At 44.8% G+C, this 23,161-nt stretch overlaps 2 protein-coding genes across 5 annotated transcripts in view; one reads left to right on the plus strand and one right to left on the minus strand.

Annotated features, from left to right (window-relative positions):
- The first annotated feature begins 62 nt into the window (after positions 1 to 62).
- rell2 (RELT like 2) lies at positions 63 to 16,441 on the plus strand. The gene is made up of 6 exons (XM_036970404.2): positions 63 to 212; positions 9,004 to 9,245; positions 12,476 to 12,541; positions 12,649 to 12,712; positions 14,178 to 14,378; positions 14,633 to 16,441. The coding sequence occupies exons 2-6, from the start codon at positions 9,047 to 9,049 to the stop codon at positions 16,407 to 16,409; spliced, it is 2,307 nt and encodes a 768-aa protein (XP_036826299.2). The 5' UTR covers positions 63 to 212; positions 9,004 to 9,046; the 3' UTR covers positions 16,410 to 16,441.
- Positions 16,442 to 19,184: 2,743 nt separating this feature from the next.
- Positions 19,185 to 23,161, minus strand: part of LOC110504770 (F-BAR and double SH3 domains protein 1) — a 34,086-nt gene continuing 30,109 nt past the window's right edge. For 3 of the 4 annotated variants that reach the window (XM_036969987.2, XM_090219397.1, XM_090219399.1), the window contains one exon: positions 19,185 to 20,773. In XM_036969987.2, coding sequence (XP_036825882.2) covers positions 20,723 to 20,773 — 51 coding nt within the window. In that variant the 3' untranslated portion in view covers positions 19,185 to 20,722. The remainder of the gene's footprint in view (positions 20,774 to 23,161) is intronic. The other variant, XR_016491569.1, reaches the window with a different exon arrangement.

The following is a 23,161-nucleotide window of genomic DNA, read 5'->3' on the forward strand; positions in this document are numbered from 1 at the left end:
TGGCCTCAAAATAAAATAACGGCTACACAATGTCTTTGCTCTTTTCCCTTTAAATAACTTGCAGAATCTCCTTCCCTCCGTTTGCTCCAGAGCAGCTCTCGTTTGGCCAGAAGAAAACTGTAGCGGATCTCAATGGATTTACTATATGAGATCACACACCTATCGGGATAGCATCCACATTTACTACGGGTTCATAATGTTTCTGAAAGAACGTAAGTAGGGTGCTTTGCAACTCGTTAAATAATGATAAAAGGGAACGGTTCATTATAGACTGACGATGGGCGTATGGGCTGTTCAAGTCAGCAATTGAACCTGGGGAGCGTATGATGCAGCAAATGAATTGCTACAATGTTGTTATTCACAGCGATTGGAACATTATTACTATGGGAATGATATTATAGGATTATAATTAATATATATATTTATAGTTTAGCGCAGCAGTGTGTCATTGATTAATTATGTAGACTGCCTGATTTAGTCACGATGATGGAGCTACAGTATCAGGCGCTCAAGTGCATCCTCGGTCAAGTTCCGACACAGACAGATCCAGAGACTCAGCAAGAATATCTGGTTTTGTCATATTTGTCCTTGTCAAAATTCCAACACGTGTGCATGTCGTACGGTAGACACTAGCGCATTTAAAATACCAAGGGCAGATGTGTCATCATGGGCCATGAGGCCGCCTGAAACTTGCAAAAGATGGAGTGCACTGCGGGGTGGTCACTCTCTCTGTTGTGGGTTTTCAATTTAGGCTACCGTTGTAGGTACGGGCCACCATGTCACGAATGTCACAATTCATTTTCGGACTTCACTAGCTTTTGTTAAAAGGATTGGCTTACAAAAGTAGAACTTGATAATTCCTACATGCTGTCCGACATAGGCACTATGATCAATGTAGAAAGGTGTATTATAAACTGGGTGGTTCAAGCCCTGAATGCTGATTGGCTGATTGCCGTGGTATATCAGACCATATAACACAGGTATGACAAAACATTTATTTTTACTGCTCTAATTACGTTGGTAAAGAGTTTATAATAGCAATAAGGCACCTCTGGTGTTTGTGATATATGGCTAATAGCCATGGTATATTGGCCATATACCACACCCCCTTGGGCTTTATTGCTTAAATAACTAAGGAATAGCCTAGTGAGCCAAGACTTTACAAAATCCAACTAAACTTGAAATAGCCTACAGTGTTTCCATATTTAACAAAGTAAAGGAAGATCGATAGGTTAAGTATATCCTAAATAGAGTTTATGATTTTTTTTCAGGTGGCTCAACTGTCCCCTGCTTTACCAACAGGCTACAGTGGCCATTGTTCCATTGCCTAGAAGCTGTCTTGCCTGTCCATTGCTTGTCTTTAGTTTATAGTAGCCTAAATGGTGTACGCCTGTAGCCTTCATGTAGGTCTAACTGTAATCTGATTAGTAACATGTCAGGTAGTCATCACTGAGATCAAGGTCACTCATGTAGACCTAAACTTGTACTTGAACTGAGACAATTAATGTTGATGCAGTTATGCAAATACTGTACAGCTGTACATTCTTCACAGTTGAAGATATAGTAAAGGTTATCTGAAAGGAAATGGCTATTCAAAACGTCATGTATTTTTATGTCACTGAGGAGGGTCAGAATGTGGAAACAGTCAGCCATGGTGAGTAGAGGTCACATATACAGCTGTGGGATCTTAATTTGATCACCCTGTTGAATGAGAACTTTCCTGTAAATGCAGGACATTTTAATCTTGTAGTGTATTTGATGTTAAAAAGACTTCTGAAGTTTGTAATTTCCACTTTCTCTTACAAAAAATGTTTCAACCCCTACAAAAATGTCCATTAATTATAAAACACATAATAATTCACATTTTCTGTTGCTGCAGGATTATTTTCCTGCTGTAGCTAACTGTCTCAAATTAAGATCATGCAACAGTATTTGATATGACAGACTACGAATTCAAATGGCCAGTTTGTAGTGAGTTTTTGAAATGATCATATGCATCTCTAGGAAGTAAAATGTGAAAAAGACAGCTGACAACTGCAGGCATCACATATAAAAATCAATGGCACAATTGAATCAAGTGACCCTTTCTATTCTTAGCAATGGATCACATTATTTTCCACTCTCTGAAAAATTCTGTTTGTAATGATATGAGTACAGAGCTTCCCGAAAATGACAGGGCCTTTAAAAACACAATCATCAATGTGTGTGTTCCTGATGGTGGGCATTATATTGCTGAGTCACCTCAATATTCTCTGTGCTTATGCTGATGCAGAGATATTCTGCTTCATATTTCAATTGGCTTGTGTCGATTCCCGACATTTTTTTCTGCAAATACAATGTTAGCAAATTAGCTCATTGTAATTCAACAGATTTATTGATAATCTATATTATACATTGATGTACTGTAAGTATGACAGAGCTGTGTACAGGACTTGTCCTCTTGTGACAGTGACACTAGACCATTGACAACCTTATTGGTAAGTGGTATAATTTAGAGGGACAGATAGACTGTACATTTCTGTTTCCTGAGACATTAGTTGCCATACATTTCCAATTCCACCCACATATTGTAAACATGTTAGGCTGAGAGAGTAGCCAGAAGGGAATGTACTATATTTCTATGAGATACACAGGAAATATTATTTTACTGCTGCAAGATGGATCTGCTAGGGAGTATATGTCTGAACTGCTGAGGTGAGGGGCTTTCTGGTTGTGTCTAGGCTAGAGGTCGATCGATTATAATTTTTCAACGCCGATACCGATTATTGGAGGCCCAAAAAGCAGACACCGATTAATCGGACAATTTTATTTATTTATTTGTAATAATGACAATTACAACAATACTGAATGAACACTTATTTTAACTAATACATCAATAAAATCAATTTAGCCTCAAGTAAATAATGCATAATGGTTTAAATAATGCAAAAACAAAGTGTTGGAGAAGAAAGTAAAAGTGCAATATGTGCTATGTAAGAAAGCTAACGTTTCAGTTCCTTGCTCAGAACATGAGAACATTTGAAAGCTGGTGGTTCCTTTTAACATGAGTCTTCAATATTCCCAGGTAAGAAGTTTTAGGTTGTAGTTATTATAGGAATTATAGGACTATTTCCCTCTATACCATTTGTATTTCATTAACCTTTGACTATTGGATGTTCTTATAGGCACTTTAGTATTGCCAGTGTAACAGAATAGCTTCTGTCTCTCTCCTCGCTCCTCCCTGGGCTAGAACCAGGAACACAACGACAACAGCCACCATCGAAGCAGCGTTACCCATGCAGAGCAAGGGGAACAACTACTAGAAGACTCAGAGCGAGTGACATTTGAAACTCTATTAGCGCGCGCTAACTAGCTAGCCATTTCACTTCAGTTACACCAGCCTCATCTCTGGAGTTGATAGGCTTGAAGTCATAAACAGTGCAATGCTTGACGCACAACGAAGAGCTGCTGGCAAAACGCACGAAAGTGCTGTTTGAATGAATGTTTACAAGCCTGCTTCTGCCTACCACCGCTCAGTGAGATCCTTAGATACTTGTATGCGTGTATGCTCAGTCAGATTATATGCAACGCAGAACACGCTAGATAATATCTAGTAATATCATCAACCATGTGTAGTTAACTAGTGATTATGATTGATTGTTTTTTATAAGATAAGTTTAATGCTAGCTAACAACTTACCTTGGCTTACTGCATTCGAGTAACAGGCAGTCAGTCTCCTTGTGGAGTGCAACGAGAGAGAGGCAGGTCGTTATTGCGTTGGACTAGTTAACTGTAAAATTGCAGGATTGAATCCCCCGGGCTGACAAGGTGAAAATCTGTCGTTCTGCCCCTGAACAAGGCAGTTAACCCACCGTTCCTAGGCCGTCATTGAAAATAAGAATGTGTTCTTAATTGACATGCCCAGTTAAATAAAGGTATACAAATATATATATAATACAAAAAATACTACAAATCAGCGCCCAAAAATACCGATTTCCGGTTGTTATGAAAACTTGAAATCAGCCCTAATTAATCGGCCATTCCGATTAATCTGTCGACCTCTAGTCTAGGCCCTATACAGTTCATTCAGAAAGTATTTACACCCCTTGACTTTTTCCACATTTTGTTGTGTTACAGCCTGAATTTAAAATGTATTAAATTGAAATGTTGTATCACTGTCCAGTGGCCTACACACAATAATACCCCTGTAACGTTTTTCTTGAGGTGAAGGAGAGGCAGACCAAAATGCAGCGTGGTGGTTATTCATGTTTAATTTATAAACACACTATACATGAATAAACTAACAAAACAATAAACGTGCGAAAACCTAAACAGCCTATTTTTTTTTTATAAAAATAATTTATTATCATCAATACCATTCATTCTGTACAACTCATAATTTCCATACAAACTCAAATAGTGGTATTTTAATTTAAACAAAACAAAAACCCCAAACAAAACCTCAGGGGAGCATCTTCCCTCCCCGTCATCCTACAAACTACCTTTCCCTATCTCCCCGTCCCTAATCTATCCCCTTACAAATCTAAATGACACCCAGCCCTAAACCCCCCTTCCACCTCTCCCGGGCAGCATGCTGCCCCCACTTCCTCTCCTCCCTCTTCATCCTCCCCCTCAAATCTCCTTCCACCCTCCTCACTATCCCTTCCACCCCCCAATCTCTCCCTGTCTTCACCATGTTCTGCCTGGCTTCCCACAGCCCCCGTTTAAAGAGACTCATGAGAAGCCAGAGCAGAAACCTGTCCCTATCCGTCCCTCTCGCTCTCCCTACACCTCTCTCTAACCTGGCCCACGTCAATACAAAATCCCCCCTTACCAAACCTAACAACACCCGTGCCCTAGCCCATACTACTCCGGCAAAGGCACAGTCCCAAAAGACATGGCGCACAGTCTCCTCCCTGCCACAAGAAGATCTTGGACAGGTGGGGGATTGCACCAAACTATACCGGTACATGATGGAACGTACCGGCAAGCACTTATGGAGGCTCAACCAATTCAGGTCCTTGAGCCTGTTGTCCAGACCCCGCGCCTGCACTCCCTCCCAGACCACTTCCGAGATGCCCACTACAGGCGCCGGACTCCCTGCCTTTCTGACCTCCTCGTACAGGTGCCTGTGATCTAAACCTACTCGGGCAACTTCAACCTCAGGGTGCTCACGCAGTGGCTGCATGACCAAAGTGCCACGGCAGCTGTTCCGCCCGAGGACCCGTGTTAGACCACACCATTACGCTTCTCGCCTGATACGAGAAGAACACCCGCAGGAGGTAACCGGACGAAAGAAACAAAAATTGCGTCCAGCTTGAGGGGGAAATGTGGTACCCCCCTACCTCCCTCCCCGATGGGACAAAGCATGCGTGCCCTGGCGACCCACTCGCACCTGCCACTCCACATGAACTGAAACACAAGCCTCACTAGAGGCCTCCTCAGACTAGCCGGCAATGGGTAGATGTACGCCAAATACAAAAGAGACGGCAACACATCCACCTTTAGAACCAGGACTTTGCCCATAAAAGACAAATACCTAGCCTTCCACATTGCTAGCTTCCTCTGTACCACTGCGATACGCATGTTCCAGTTTAGCGTCGCTGAGCCGGAGGTCTCAAAATGGACCCCGAGAATCCTCAGGGCCCCCTCACAGAGAGATAACCCCCCGGGCACATCCGTTCTACCGCGCCATCTTCCGAAAAACTTGACGGAAGACTTTGCATGGTTCAGAACTGCTCCCGACGCTCGGGTGAAATCCCCAAAGATGGCAAGGGACCTTGTCAGGCACGAGTCCTTGCACAGCAGCAAGGAAGTGTCGTCGGCGTACTGCGTCATCTTAACACGCAGCCCACCACTTCCAGGGATCAACAAGCCTTCCACCCCTGTGTCTGCCCTAATGGCAGCCCCCAGAGGCTCCATGTACAGAACGAAGAGGAGAGCCGAGAGTGGGCACCCCTGCCTGACCCCAGACGAGAGGTCAAAAACGTCACCCAAGTGACTATTTACACTAACTCGGCACCCCGCTCCGACATATAATGTACGAATCCATCCTATGAACTTCTCCCCAAATCCTAATCGACCTAACACTGAATAAAAATGATCTATTCACGCGATCAAAGGCTTTCGCCTGATCTAGCGCTGCTACCATTAAAGGCAGTCCTCTATCTTCAACCCAAGCGATGGAGTCCCTGATTAACTGTAGGTTCCATCTAATAGAGCGGCCCTCTACCCCGCACGTCTGATCCTCATGGACGACGTAGGGAAGGGCTGTGCGCAACCGGTCTGCTAAAACCTTTGCAAGTAGCTTGTAATCTACACACAGCATGGTCAACGGCCGCCAGTTGCCAAGGTCTGTTACTTCCCCCTTCTTATATAAAAGTGACAGCACACCAACAGCCATTGATCCCCCCGGGACCCCCGTCTCAAGGATGGCCTTCAAGGTGCACTATGCTAGAAAACCCCACTAAGCCACAATCCCAATACGTACGAAAAAACCCCAAGACAAAACACACCACATAAAAAAAAAACATGTCACACCCTGGCCTGACCAAATAAAGAAAGAAAACACAAAATACTAAGACCAGGGCGTGACAACCCCATAATGTCAAGGTGGAATTATGTTTTATTTTATGTATTCAACCCTTCTGTTATGGCAAGCCTAAATATGTTCAGGAGTAAAGATTTGCTTAACAAGTCACATAATAAATTGCATGGACTCTGTGTGCATGCAATAATAGTGTTAAACATGATTTTTGAATGACTACCTCATCTCTGTACCCTCTTTACAATTATCAGTAAGGACTCTCAGTCGAACAATTATTTTCAAACACAGATTAAACCCCAAAGACCAGGGAGGTTTTCCAACGCCTCGCAAAGAAGGGCACCTAAGGGCCTCCCGGGTGGCGCAGTGGTCTAAGGCAATGCATTGCAGTGCTAGCTGTGCCACCAGAGATTCTGGGTTCGAGCCGGGAGGCCCATGGGGCGGGGCACAATTGGCCCAGCGTCGTCCAGGTTAGGGTGGGTTTGGCCGGCAGGGATATCCTTGTCTCATTGCGCACTAGCGACTCCTTCCATTGGTGTGGCTGGCTTCTGGGTTGGATGTGCATTGTGTCAAGAAGCAGTGCAGCTGGGGCTCCCGGGTGGCACAGTGGTTAAGGGCGCTGTACTGCAGCACCAGCTGTGCCACCAGAGACCCTGGGTTCGCGCCCAGGCTCCCGGCCGCGACCGGGAGGTCCGTGGGGCGACGCACAATTGGCCTAGCGTCGTCCGGGTTAGGATATCCTTGTCTCATCGTGCACCAGCGACTCCTGTGGCGGGCCAGGCGCAGTGCGCGCTAACCAAGGTTGCCAGATGCATAGTGTTTCCTCCGACACATTGGTGCAGGAGGATACGCGCTGTATTAAGAAGCTTGTGTATCGGAGGACACATGACTTTCAGCCTTCGTCTCTCCCGAGCCCGTACTGGAGTTGTAGCGATGAGACAAGATAGTAGCTACTAAAACAATTGGATACGACGAAACTGGAGAGAAAAAGGGGTAAAATTAAAAAAAAAAAAAAAGTGCAGCTTGGTTGGGTTGTGTTTCGGAGGACTCTCTCTCGACCTTTGCCTCTCCGGAGTCCGTACAGGGGTTGCAGAGATGAGACAAGACTGTTGCGATGAGACAATTAATAATAATAATAGTAATAAAAAAAATGACATTGAATATCCCTTTGAGTATGGTGAAGTTATTCATCCTATCAATACACAAAGGTAACTCAGTTGCCGGAGAGGAAGGAAACCACTCAGGGATTTTACCATGAGGCCAATGGTGACTTTAAAACAGTTACAAAGTTTAATGGGAGAAAACTGAGGATGGATCAACAACATTGTAGTTACTCCGCAATACTAACCTAAATGACAGAGTGAAAATATTCCAAAATAGTGTAAAACTGCAACCAAAATGGCTAATATATTTACTTTATGTCCTGAATACAAATGTTTGGGGCAAATTCAACACATCACTGAGTACCACTCTTCATATTTTCAAGTATGGTGGTGGCATCATGGTATGAGTATGCTTCTCATCGGCAAGGACAAGGGAGTTTTTAGGATAAAAAGAAACGGAATACAACTAAGCACAGGCAAAATCCAACCGGAAAACCTGGTTCAGTCAGCTTTTCAACAGACACTGGGAGATACATTCACCTTTCAGCAGGACAATAACTTAAAACACAAGGCCAAATATACACTGGAGTTGCTTACCAAGATGACATTGAATGTTCCCAAGTGGTCTGGTTACAATTTTGACTTAAATCGGCTTAAAAATCCATGGCAAGACTTGAAAATGGCTATCTAGCAATGATCAACAAAAAACTTAATAGAGCTTGAAGAATTAAAAAAATAATAATGTGCAAATAGTGTACAATTCAGGTGTGAAAAGCTCTTAGAGACTTACCCAGAAAGACTCACAGCTGTAATCCCTTCCAAAGGTGATTCTGACATGTATTGACTCAGGGGTGTGAATACTTATGCAAATTTTATATTTCTGTATTTAATTTGGAATACATTTGAAAACATTTCTAATGTTAACATTGTTTTACAAAAATTGCGATATTTTGCCGACCAGGTTTTACAAACTATAAAGTACTATACAACAAAATATTAGTTGATGAGTGGTTGATGAAATCCTCACTTCTTGGCCTGTAGAATTTAGCACAGTGTGTGAGGGAGTGAGTGAGTGTGGGCCAAGATGCTCAGTAAAAAAACATCCAACGGTGTGTACCACCAGGCCCAGATTTCTCTGCCTGCTGAGATAGATAAAGTTGTCTCTAGCCAGTGGTACGCACAGGAAGTTGAGAACAGGGATTATCTAGTCACAACATGATGACAGGAGACTCAGGTGGCCTTACAAGACCAGGCACACAGGCCCATCAATGCCGCTGAGTGGATCAAGAGTTGACATCTTCTGATAAGTTTGGGGAACCTCCTTCATGGTTACGTTACTGACTACAGGACATATGTGTGTACCCATTGGCTATACAGGACTACACTACAGATAGAGGACGAGTGAGGACCCTTTTGAGGGATGACAGACCTGGAGGCATCGACAGTGGGGGAACCCCCTCCCCCGTATATGATCTTCCTCCTGGTCTTCTTCTTCTTCATCACTGGCCTCCTGGGCTTCCTGGTCTGCCACCTGCTGAAGAAGAAGGGCTACCGTTGCAGGACTGGGGAGGAGGAGGACGATGAGGAGTGTGAGCAGAAACTGGGACCAGACAAGAATGGTAGGTATCTACCAGGATCTGTCAGAGTGTGTTTAGACATACTGTATAATGGCTTTTGATCTATCCATTGATGTCAAATAAAATAAAATCTTATTGGTCACATACACATATTTAGCAGATGTTATGGCAGGTGTAGCGAAATGCTTGTGTTCTTAAGTCCGACAGTGCTGTAGTATCTAACAATTCACAACAATACAAACATCTAAAAGTATAAGAATGGAATTAAGAAATATATATATATTTGTTTTAACAACAAAAAAAATTTGGAGTGGCAATGATTAAAATACAGTAGAATAGAATACAGTATCCAGAGGTGGGACCAAGTCATTGAGTTACAAGTCACAAGTAAGTCTCAAGTCTTAGCACTCAAGTCACAAGTAAGTCTCAAATCAAGACAGGCAAGACCAACACGTCTCAAGTCCTAAACTTTGAGTTTCGAGTCCTAAACAAGTCATAATGTACTCTTCACCAAATGTAATACCATTTCATATTTTTAACAAGAGTAATAGTTAGTGAATTACATTTATGTAAATCATGAATGCTTTTAAAAATATATTTATTACTTTCCAAATAAACTTTATATTTCCATGGAAATACATGGGTAGCCATAAGAAAGACCCCCTCCCCAATAGCGATCGACTATCGAGGATCGCTATCGGGCGATGTAGGCTTGTACACAATCTCCCAACCTTCACACACAATGATCACATTCCCACACTGACTGACTGTGTGGAGGCTCATTGAATTAACGTTACGTTAGCCAACATGCTACACTAGCAAAGTTATGAATGATATAGCTGTCGGCTATATCAGCTACGACTTAGCGTTCTTTGTGCAGCTTCAAATGTCGAACAAAGTTGGAAGTTGGTGCGCCTCCGTCTGTCATTTTCTTCCCGCATGTTTTGCAAGTTGCAATATGTTTTTGTTGATACAGTGTAGTCTTTATATCCGAAAATAATAATTTTGGGTGTCATCTTTCCAAGCGCTCCATCTGAATTCACCCGCCAACGTTCCTCTGCACTGCCATGCGCAACTTTTTCTCAGCTGGCACAATTTGATTGGCTGCTGTCCGATTCAAACTGTAATCCTTTAAATAAATACTTTTTTTAATAGCATCGTTTTTAATATTTGGGCTTGGGGAGGGTATCAAGTCAGTTCGAGTCAAAAGGCTCAAGTCCAAGTTAAGTCACTAGGCATTGGTGTTAAAGTCAAAGTCAAGTTGCAAGTCATGATATTTGTGACTTGAGTCTGACTCGAGTCCAAGTCATGTGACTCAAGTCCACACCTCTGGTATATATATATGAAATGAGTAAAGCAGTATGTTAACATTATTAAAGTGACTAGTATTCTAATATTAAAGTGACCAGTGATTCCATGTCTATGTACATGGGGCAGCAGCCTCTAAGATGCAGGGTTGAGTAGCCAGGTGGTAGCCATGAAGGCTATTTAACAGACTGATGGCCTTGAGATAGAAGCTGTCTTTCAGTCTCTAGGTCCCAGCTTTGATGCACCTGTACTGACCTCGCCTTCTAGATGGTAGTGGGGTGAACAGGCCTTGGCTCAGGTGGTTGTTGTCCTTGATGATCTTTTTGACCTTCCTGTGACATCAGCTGCTGTAGGTGTCCTAGAGGGCAGGCAGTGTGCACACAGTGATGCGTTGTGCAGACCTCACTACCCTCTGGAGAGCCTTACAGTTGGGCGGTGCAGTTTGCGTACCAGGTGGTGATACAGCCTGACAGGATGCTCTCAATTGTGCATCTGTAAAAGTTTGTGAGGGTCTTAGGGGCCAAGACAAATTTCTTCAGCCTCCTGAGTTTGAAGAGCCGCTGTTGCGCCCCTTCACCACACTGTCTGTGTGGGTGGACCATTTCAGTTTGTCAGGGATATGTATGCCGAGGAACTTGAAGCTTTCCACCTTCTCCACTGCGGTCCCGTCGATGTGGATAGGGGAGTGCTCCCTCTGCTGTTTCCTGAAGTCTACGATCAGCTCCTTCGTTTTGTTTACGTTGAGGGAGAGGTTATTTTCCTGGCACCACTCCACCATGGCCCTCACCTCCTCCCTGTAGGCTGTTTTGTCATTGTTGGTAATCAGGCCTGTCGTCTGCAAACTTGATGATTGAGTTGGAGGCGTGTGTGGCCATGCAGTCATAGCTGAACAGGGAGTACAGGAGGAGGCTTAGCATGCACCCTTGTGGGGCCCCTGTGTTGAGGATCTGCGAAGTGGAGGTGTTGTTTCCTTCCTTCACAACCTGGGGGCAGGTCGTCAGGAAGTCCAGGACCCAGTTGCACAGGGCGGGGTTCAGACCCAGGGCCCCAAGCTTAATGATGAGCTTGGAGGGTACTATGGTGTTTAAGGCTAAGCTATAGTCAATGAACAGAACGAGAGCCCACAGTCCTTGGGACCGGTGGTACTATGTTATCCTCAAAACGGGAAAATAAGGTGTTTAGCTTGTCCGAGGGCAAGACGTCAGTGTCCGCGACATGGCTGGTTTTCCCTTTGTAACCTGTGATTATCTATTGACCCTCACCACATACGTCTCATGTCTGAGTCGTTGATTTGCGACTCCACTTTATCTCTGTACTGACGTTTTTCCTGTTTGATTGCCTTACGGAGGGAATAACTACATTGTTTGTATTTGACCATATTCCCTTGCCATGATTAAATGTGGTAGTTTGCATTTTCAGTTTTGCGTGAATGCTGCTGTCTATCCACGGTTTCTGGTTTGGGTAGGTTTTAATAGTCACAGTGGGAACAACATCAGGGTCAGGGATATGGCTTGGAGAAGTTAAGTGTCCATGATTGATTTTTTAAGGCAGATACAAGGGGTATGCGTGACGTTTTTCGGACATGTCTGTCTTTATCCAAAGGCCCTTGGTCATTTACCAAGCAGGAAACTGTACTCTTTATGTTAGAGGATGTTATTTCAGCTTGAATTTAATTCAGTCCAATGTAACCACTGAACACTCACGAAGAAGTAATATTTCCCATATTGAATTCATGTTTATTTAATGGGTACTTGAAAACCATGGGCCTCAGTGGAAGTAAACAACTTTAAAGGAAGTAGAATCTCTTGGAAGCATACAAACAAACAGAAATATGCTCCTTTCATTGAAGTAAGGAAAAACGGTCCAGGTCAATAACTTTGAGAATTTCCTTTAATAATCTTGAATGATGATGAAGCACGCTTGGGGGCAAGCTGCTTCGTCAGATAAGCTTTCATATATTACAGATGATGAAGAAGAGGAAAATCAAGACACCGTTGAACAAATCCTGAAGTGCATCATTGAAAATGAAGGCAAGAACTTAATAGATACTACATTTTGTCAATACCTTTGGCACTTAAATACTGCAATTTAAATTGTGCTTAGCAAAAGTGTGTAATGTTTGTGTTCTACCTTCTAGCTAACATGGAAGCCTTCAAGGATATGCTAGGAAAACAGGATATATGTCAACATCATGATCCTAGGTACGTATTGCTAAGATCAATTTTTATTCTACTTAGTTATAATGTATTTTTGTGTAAGTAGATTTACATTCACCTTGTCTTACTCCAGCGTGTTATCACCTTTGGTGAAAGTATTTTAGTGCAGAGCTAAGGTTACTTCGTAACAGCACCAACTCCTCTCAAGTAATATACTCCTACTTTATTTCTCTCTGGAACAAACCAGTATTTCTGTGGTACATAATGCATATGGTTTAAATGCAGGTCTCCTGTACTGTACTACAGGGTTTCCACCTGCTTTAGGCTGTTGTGTTTTCAGAGAGGCCACAACAATGGGTGTAGCCTACATTTCTATGTGCCTGAGTCTGGAGAAAGTCAGTGTATTGTGTGGCTTGTATTTATGCTGGGACTAGCGGGTAGCTATGGAGTGGGGTGCCCAGCCCCTCTGTTCCTGCGCGATGCAGTGTGTCCTTGGGCTATCTGTCCCATGGGGTCACCTGGCTTAATGTTGTCTTGGTCTCAGCAGCTCTGTTATGGGATCTAGGCCCGTAACCACAAAGTGTCTCAGAGTAGGAGTGCTGATCTAGGATCTGTCCATACAATCTGATTTATTTTTAACTTAAACTCTTACTCTGAGACTCTTTGTGGATACAGGACCTGATCTTTACTGCCTTGTTGTGAGGCAAAGAGACAAATAGTCTCCCTACATAGTATGCTATTACTGCACTCAACCAACGTGCTTCTCCTTACATCCATATCAAGCATTCTAGGTAGAGATGATCGAGGGTATTCTAGAGAAACAGACCCAGTGGTGTGCTGTGATAATATAACTGTGATGTGCTACTAGTATATTGGAGAGATTTATGCTTATTAATTAGATCCATGTTCTTACTTGGCACCTCTAGGGTGAGGGTTTTAGTGTTCCTGTCTGTTTACCAAGATAGTGCTCTGAGACTGACAGCAGCCTACAGGGCCGTGTCGTTCGTTGGTATTCTTCCCACACTCTCCTCTCTCAGCCAGCTACAGCAGCAGTATAGCCACAGTACTCCCCAGAGATGCTGCAGTCCTGATGGGAGGGAGGTCACAGACAGAGGCAGCCAGAGAGGGGAACAGAGGGACTGATGGATCACACTAGAGACTCTTATTTCACAGACAGACTACAACAAATATGCTACTATAAACCGGATGCTTAGAAATGGAGTTTAGATGCTTAGAAATATGTTTTTGGATGTTTTTGCTTAGTCATGGTCTAGAGTGTTTCCCAGACACGCTCCTCGGGACCCCAAGGGGTGCATGTTTTTGTTTTTGCCCTAGCACTACACAGTTGATTCAAATAATCAACTAAACATTGAGCTTTGATTAATTGAATCAGCTGTGTAGCGCTAGGACAAAAACCTAGGACCCCTTGCGGTCTCCAGGACCGATTTTGGAAAAGGAATGGAAAATAAACATGCCTGACTGAATGGGTATTTCATTGTCTTTCCAAAAGATTACTGCGCAAAGAGAGCCTGGGGGGTATTCCACCTCATCACCACACAGTGCACTCTGGCGCCCAGCTCGACCATAAGTCCTGCACACTCTGTGTGCAAGGGCGGTCCAAGAAGGCCCGCCGCCTGAGCCGTGTGCCTCGGACCAATAAGCCCAGAACGCCAGGAGAGAGGAGAGAGTCCACTGTGTTCGCTGTGGGAAGGTGAGTCACACTGAACGGGTGTTTGACAACACAATACATTCATCTTTATTTATTTAATTTGTTCTTGCCTGGTAGCCCATTAAGAACACATTTGTAGTCTCTCTAGTCACACTACTTTGTGTTTTCTAATGGGATTTAGGATTCAGAGAATTCAGAGGCCTTTGTGTTTAAGTACTTTACATGTGTACGGTTATGCTATCTAGGATTCTCATCGTGGTGATGTAAAGTACTATCTGATGTCCTTATACCTACAGGTTCCGAGTCACCCACATGGACAAGAAGGATCAGGGGTCTGGCGACCAGTTGGACCAATCGGAGGCCCTGGATAGTGAGAAGGGGGATGAGGAGGACCCCCAGAGGAAGGAGGGGTACAACCTGCAGAGCATGTTCAAAGACGTCAAAACAGAGACCACAAACGGTGTGGTGGCCACCGCGGCCAAGCGGAAGAAGAGTCTAGTTCTGTTCTCGCTGCGCAGAGGCAGTGATCCAGTGGGGGTCAAAGTGTCACTGAGCCAGCCCGTGGTGGAAGAGGAACCCCTCTTCAATGATCCGTTGAAGACTGCTCCAGTGCAGACCTCCAGCCCTGTGATGGCCCTGTCGTCCCAGCCCAGCATGGGCTCTGCTGCACCTGACAACACTGAGATGGCCCCTGTTAAGATGTCCCCCACTAGGGTCACTTTTATAGTGTCCCCCACAGAGGCTCCCGAACCGGTCTCTCCCAACACGAGTCCAGCAGGAGTTTCCCCCCTAACGCCCCCGGTACAAGAATCCCCCATCACCACCCCAGTACAAGTCACCCCCATGACCCCTGAAATATTCCCCCTTACCCCAGGCTCCCCTACTAACCTTGCCCCTAGCCCCTTAAATGTCTCTCCTGCCACTTCCCCTGTACAAGCCCATCCTACCCCTGTACAAGCCTCCCCTACCCCTGTACAAGCCTCCCATACCCCTGTACAAGCCTCCCCTACTCCTGTACAAGCCTCCCATACCCCTACCCCGGTACAAGCCTCCCCTACCCCTGTACAAGCCTCCCCTACTCCGGTACAAGCCTCCCCTACCCCTGTACAAGCCTCCCCTACCCCTGTACAAGCCTCCCATACCCCTGTACAAGCCTCCCATACCCCCACCCCTGTACAAGCCTCCCCTACCCCTGTACAAGCCTCCCATACCCCCACCCCTGTACAAGCCTCCCCTACCAATGCCCCCTTAAATCTCTCCCCTGCCCTGTCCTCCAGAATGGTGTCCCCCTCCCCTAACTCCTTAAATCCCTCCCCTTCCCTGTCCTCCAGAAAAGTGTCCTCCAACACTACTCCTTTAAATCTCTCCCCCACCCCTACCCCCATGCAAGTCTCCCCTTCCCTGTCCCCCAGAAAAGTGTCCTCCAATACTACTCCTTTAAATCTCTCCCCCACCCCTACCCCCATGCAAGTCTCCCCTTCCCTGTCCTCCAGAAATGTATCCCCTGCCCTCTCCTCCAGAAAAGTCTCCCCTACCCCCTTAATGGTGTCCCCTATAGCTCCTCATAGCATTCTAAGTAATACTACTACTTTAGTCAAGGTGGAACAAACCTCACCCTCCTCCTCTCCGTTCACGACCTCAGCCACAGCCACCATGAAAGGGCCAGAACACAAGGCAGACAGCCTTGCTAGGTTTAAGGCCGACAAAGTCTCTCCCACTGTGGCCACTGTGAAAATCTCCCCCACCGTGGACCACATGAAAGTTTCCACCACCATGACTCCAACAAAAGTCTGCCCCTCCAGTGGAAGCCCTCTAGAGAACAAGCTGGAGGTGGGTAGTGTTGCCATAGTCAACGCCAGTCCTGACAGTCAGAGGGAAGTCTCTGTGGTGTGTATGGCTGATGTGGTGAAGGGGGAGAAGGAGGACCCTGCTGTGGCCCAGAGCCCCCCAGAGGAGGAGAAGGAGGACGAGGTGGAGATGGAGGACATAAAGAACTGTCGGGTCAGCCAGGAGGAGGAGGGCGTGTCTCTGAAGGAGAAGAGGAGATCAGTACACAGTCAGCACAAGTGGTGAGAGAGAGAGAGACAGAGAGAGAGAGAGCGAGAGAGAAAGAGAGAGAGAGAGAGAGAGACAAATGGATATATAGCAATAATACGGAGGTAAACCAACCAGGCCATGTCAAAACTCAACTGAGATCACCAGGCCATGTCAAAACTGAACTGAGTACACCATGCCAGGCTGGCTGAGACTGTCTGGCACCAACTATGAAGTGACATGGCTTCAAAACGACAAGGCTGTGATTCATCCAGATGGATTGATCTTAAACACTTGCATAATGTGACTAACAGCACAGCTATAATACTACTCCTATTATAACCAGACAGTGCAAGCCCAGGCCTCACAGACTACACCAACAACAATCAACTATATCCCCAACAACCATCAACAATACCCCCAACAACAATCAACTATACCCCCAACAACAATCAACTATACCCCCAACAACCATCAACTATACCCCCAACAACAATCAACTATACCCCCAACAACCATACCCCCAACAACAATCAACTACACCCCCAACAACAATCAACTATACCCCCAGCAACAATCAACTATACCCCCAGCAACAATCAACTACACCCCCAACAACAATCAGCTATACCCCCAACAACCATCAACTATACCCCCAACAACCATCAACTATACCCCCAACAACCATCAACTATACCACCGTGTAAGTCGACCAAGAGAAAACAATGGGTAATATCGGTGTAGCCTAGCTACTTGTCAGTCTGTTCTGTAACTCTACTACATACTATGGAATTAGAGGCAGAAACTGCCTCTGAGTAGGTTAACTCCAGGTTTTGATGTAGTCACCACTGGCTGTTTCTCTACCTATACAACCACATGCAAATCAGTGGACCCATTTTGGTCCGCTAAAATGTTACTAGGGGCTCGATTCAATCTATTTCGGCAAAGTTCAGGTAATTTCCGATTGAGTCGACAAATGCAGCCTTTACATTTAATTTGCGTTATAGCACTGAACTTCAGCAATACGGATTCAATTGAACCTAGTCCCAAAAGTGTCATTTAGGACATATTATCATCAAGGGTATTGATACAGCCCAAAATAATTCAGCTATCTGAGCTTCTAGATTCTAGCATGTGGATTCACTGTCTGTGTAGACTAATAGACTGAGAGACCAAAAGTCTGTCTTAGATCACTTTGAAACATCTATTCTTCCATTGACTCAGCTGTGTCCAATCTTATTAAGTTCTTATGTGTACAGTGGGACAGAAGTCTCCCTGCCCTGAGAAATGTTGTGCTGGGTATGGTATAGTGGGACAGAAGTCTCCCTGCCCTGAGAAATGTTGTGCTGGGTATGGTACAGTGGGACAGAAGTCTCCCTGCCCTGAGAAATGTTGTGCTGGGTATGGTACAGTGGGACAGAAGTCTCCCTGCCCTGAGAAATGTTGTGCTGGGTATGGTACAGAAGTCTCTCTGCCCTGAGAAATGTTGTGCTGGGTATGGTACAGTGGGACAGAAGTCTCCCTGCCCTGAGAAATGTTGTGCTGGGTATGGTACAGAAGTCTCTCTGCCCTGAGAAATGTTGTGCTGGGTATGGTACAGTGGGACAGAAGTCTCCCTGCCCTGAGAAATGTTGTGCTGGGTATGGTACAGTGACGTGATACAGAGGATAGTTATGTCACTTTTGATATTCTCAGAGAAAACTAAAAAAACAAAAGCTAGTCAACCGTAACAAATACTCCAAAATGTTTCAGTCGGAATAGTGCTTTTAGCTAATGACTCTAGAATGTATGTTTAAGGTACTGGAATATGTTATGTTGTTTACTTGGAAGCATACAGTAGCAGCGTACACGCTTAAGTCTTATTCATATAGAAACCATTGGCCAGCACTGCAGTTGATAAATATACATCATTAGGATGGTATTTTATCTGTAGTGGTAATTTGTTTTGTGTCAGGGTGGCTTCAATATTCCCACTGGACTACATAATAATGTGTAGTCCTGGACAGAAACATATACTTCCAGGGTTGTATTTACTAGGAACCAAACAGAAGCAATTTGTTTGAAACAGGGAGGGACCTACCTGATTTGTCCAATAAGAAATGCTTGTTTTTGTTTTCTGTTGCAAAACATTTGCTATGGTAATGAATAGGACCCTGATCCATAGTAGTGAACAGTGTTTCTCTCACAGACATACAACATACGCCTCACCTCTTCTCACTCGTTGACTCCAATTCCTTATTGCTGCACTTCATCATTTTAACAAAGAACCAATGGGATTTCAGTGTGATATGATGTTCAATGTCAACAGGGCATTAAGGCTGTGTTAATTTTTTTGCACAACAGATATTTCCTTATTAACCAGAGAATACGGTTTTAGCCATACGATGACAATATTCCTGAGCTGAATTATGGAAATGATGTGAAACTCTTGATACCAGATTATTTAATCTAGTTTTGCTTGAAACTAATCTGTTTTCATTTCCTACAGATGCATAGCACTTTGAAAATGCTTTTTTATTTTTATTTAACCTTTTATTTAAGTAGGCAAGTCAGTTAAGAACAACTTATTATTTACAATGACGGCCTACTCCGGCCAAACCCTGACGACACTGGGCCAATTGTGCGCCGCCCTATGGGACTCCCAATCACAGCTGGATGTGATGTAGTCTGGATTCAAACCAGGTACTGCAGTGACATCTCTTGTACTGTGATGCAGTGTCTTAGACCACTGCGCCACTCGGGAGCCCCAACCTTGTAGAGATAGTATCAACATTGAAAATATTATAATACGCAATAAAGAACAACTAACAAAATGGCGTTTATATGCATTACACATGTTTACTTTAATATACATCATAGATGTGAAATGGTCAAGAAATCAAAAGCTTACTACTGTATATATCTGACTGTATGTCCCAGTCATAAATGTTTCACCAGCGAACAGTACTGTAACGCCATATGTGAATGGTACTATATCTGGTTATAGCTCTGCTAAGCACAGAATATGACTGATTTCAATGAAGATTTCATGTTTTGAAATTAACTGGCAAACAAAAGCACACCAAAGTATTATTTTTGTGGAATCGAAGGAATCGTTACATACAGGAATCGAAGGAATCGTCACATACAGGAATCGTTTCCTGTATGTGTTACCAGGATGTGGTCTCCTCTGCTGGTCATGGCTGCTACATGCATTATCAGTTCACAGTAATGATCTAACTCCTTAGTCTTACACTGTGTCCATTGAGTGTAAAATATATTTAAATGTGTTTGTAATGGCCTTAGAATCATATATTGCATGTGTCTTCATTGACCGAAGCTGGAAATAACTCATGAGGAAAACACATATATATATATATATATATATTATATGCATACTATTAATCAACAACCTGATGATGTGAGTCATCTCAAATGTGAAAATGCAGCTGTACAATGAACAATTCTTAAGGAATCAAACTAAGTATATATTAAAGCTATGCATTTGACCTTTGTTGTTCGTATGACTAATTGTTGAGGTGGACTTAACCCAATGTGGTACTGTTAGAGCATTTCGTTCTGATACTTCAACCATCCTGTAATTCTGAGGTAAGATATTAACAAGCACAAACACACCAGGAAGATTGTTTAATACATCTCAGTGTCCATGTTTGATTCTGGTTCTCATGGAAATAGAACATGACATGTAGAATGTGGTTTACTACTGTATAATTAATACAGTACATTATATATGGTTTACTACTGTATAATTAATACAGTACATTATATATGGTTTACTACTGTATAATTAATACAGTACATTATATATGGTTTACTACTGTATAATTAATACAGTACATTATATATGGTTTACTACTGTATAATTAATACAGTACATTATATATGGTTTACTACTGTATAATTAATACAGTACATTATATATGGTTTACTACTGTATAATTAATACAGTATATTATCATGCAAGCAAAAAAAAACATCAGGCACAAGCTTATTTGAACTGCAATACTGAACATTTATTTCTACAGGATCTCAAATAACCCTGTATCTTATCATACGCAAATTATAAACATCACTTCCTACAAGATAGTTTAATACTTCTGAAAACTGGTGAATGATGTCCCTGAAGCTCAGAGACAGATGAATCCATGTTTTTTGACATATTATCACGTAAACAATACAAGAATACTAACTTTCAAAAATAGTGTAGCCTGTCAGGAAGAGACAAAGCTCACCTGGTAGCTACATACTGTACAAGTCCCGGTGAGGGTGTGTTTCATCCTTTCGGTGAAGGCACAAGACTCTCCTGTGGCGTCCACTCTGTCTCTTCTGAACACTCCCCCAAACATGCTTCCTCAGGGCATGGGGGAGTGTCTCTGAGTCGGGGGAAGAGGGGGAGCCCTTGTCTGGGACAACAAAACAATGAATAAAGACAGACAAACAGATGAAACGCTTCAAAAGAGACTGAATGTAGTTATACAAAACATTCTAACTACAGTAATAGTGCATTTTGAGCTTTAGAGGGCATTCAGCAGATCAACTGAAAAGATTTAAGAGCGAGTTCACGCTTACGGAGCATAATATAATGACTGAAAAACTGAGCCGCCTCGCTTTATGCACCAAAATTCAAATCAAGATGATAGGACACCACAAAAAAGGATATAAGAAAATGAGGAAGCGGCACAAACCCTGCCCAGCCGTACCCAGCCCAGCTCTACCCAGCCGTACCCAGCCCTATCCAGCCCTGTCCTACCCAGCCGCCCCACCCCTACCCATCTTTACCCATCCCTACCCCATCCAGCCCAGCACTGCCCTGCCACACCCCGCCCTGCCCTGCCCTACCCAGCCCTGCCCTACCCTACCCAGCCCTGCCCAGACCTGCTCTACCCATCCCTACCCCACCCAGCCCAGCACTGCCCTGCCACACCCCGCCCTGCCCTACCCTACCCAGCCCTGCCCAGACCTGCTCTACCCATCCCTACCCAGACCTACCTATATCTACCCATCCCTACCCATCTCTACCAAGCCCTGCCCAGGCCTACACAGCCCTGCCCTACCCAGCTCAGCCCCACCCAACCCTACCCATCCCTACCCTGTCCTACCCAGTCCTACCCAACACTACCCAGTCCTACCCAGCCCTACTCAAAACTACCCAGTCCTACCCAGCCCTAATCAACACTACCCAGTCCTACTTAACACTACCCATCCTACCCAGCCCTAATCAACACTACCCAGTCCTACCCAGCCATACTCAACACTACCCAGTCCTACCCAACACCACCCAGTCCTACCCAACACCACCCAGTCCTACTCAACACTACCCAGCCATACTCAACACTACCCAGCCATACTCAACACTACCCAGTCCTACCTAGCCCTACTCAACACTACCCAGTCCTACCCAGCCCTACTCAACACTACCCAGTCCTACCCAACACTACCCAGCCCTACTCAACACTACCCAGCCCTACCTAGTCCTACTCAACACTACCCAGCCCAACCCTACCCAGCCCTGCTCAACACTACCCAGCCCAACACTACCCAGTCCTACCCAACACCACCCAGTCCTACCCAGCCCTACTCAAAACTACCCAGTCCTAATCAACACTACCCAGCCATACTCAACACTACCCAGTCCTATTCAACACTACCCAGCCCAATTCTACCCAGCCCTACTCAACACTACCCAGTCCTACCCAGCCAACCTAGTCCTACCCAACACTACCCAGTCCTACCCAGCCCTACTCAAAACTACCCAGTCCTAATTAACACTACCCAGCCGAACCCAGCCCTACCCAACACTACCCAGTCCTACCCAGCCATACTCAACACGACCCAGTCCTATCCAGCCCTACCCAGTCCTACTCAACACTACCCAGCCCAACCCAACTCAACACTACCCAGTCCTACCCAGCCATACTCAACACTACCCAGTCCTACCCAGCCCTACCCAACACTACCCAGCATTACTCAACACTACCAAGCCCTACCCAGCCCTACCCAGCCCTGCTCAACACTACCCAGCCCAACACTACCCAGTCCTACCCAACACCACCCAGTCCTACCCAGCCCTACTCAAAACTACCCAGTCCTAATCAACACTACCCAGCCATACTCAACACTACCCAGTCCTATTCAACACTACCCAGCCCAATTCTACCCAGCCCTACTCAACACTACCCAGTCCTACCCAGCCAACCTAGTCCTACCCAACACTACCCAGTCCTACCCAGCCCTACTCAAAACTACCCAGTCCTAATTAACACTACCCAGCCGAACCCAGCCCTACCCAACACTACCCAGTCCTACCCAGCCATACTCAACACGACCCAGTCCTATCCAGCCCTACCCAGTCCTACTCAACACTACCCAGCCCAACCCAACTCAACACTACCCAGTCCTACCCAGCCATACTCAACACTACCCAGTCCTACCCAGCCCTACCCAACACTACCCAGCATTACTCAACACTACCAAGCCCTACCCAGCCCAACCCAGCCCTACCCAACACTACCCAGTCCTACCCAGCCCTACTCAAAACTACCCAGTCCTAATTAACACTACCCAGCCGAACCCATCCCTAACCAACACTACCCAGTCCTACCCAGCCCTACTCAATACTACCCAGGCCTACCCAGCCCAACACTACCCAGCATTACTCAACACTACCAAGCCCTACCCAGCCCAACTCAACCCTACCCAGTCCCACCCAGCCATACTCAACCCTACCCAGTCCCACCCAGCCATACTCAACACTACCCAGACCTACCCAGCCCAACCCTACTCAACATTAC

This window comes from Oncorhynchus mykiss, chromosome 25 (genome assembly GCF_057628025.1).
Source record: "Oncorhynchus mykiss isolate SJ-2025 chromosome 25, ASM5762802v1, whole genome shotgun sequence".
NCBI classification, from domain to species: domain Eukaryota; kingdom Metazoa; phylum Chordata; class Actinopteri; order Salmoniformes; family Salmonidae; genus Oncorhynchus; species Oncorhynchus mykiss.

What these genes read in the sequence shown, in the direction of transcription:
- rell2 (XM_036970404.2), top strand. Translation starts at nt 9,047, where the DNA reads ATGACAGACCTGGAGGCATCGACAGTGGGGGAACCCCCTCCCCCGTAT. An exon ending in GTGCATCATTGAAAATGAAG is followed by an intron (nt 12,542 to 12,648) that starts GCAAGAACTTAA and finishes TCTACCTTCTAG; the next exon opens with CTAACATGGAAGCCTTCAAG. An exon ending in ACTGTGTTCGCTGTGGGAAG is followed by an intron (nt 14,379 to 14,632) that starts GTGAGTCACACT and finishes TTATACCTACAG; the next exon opens with GTTCCGAGTCACCCACATGG.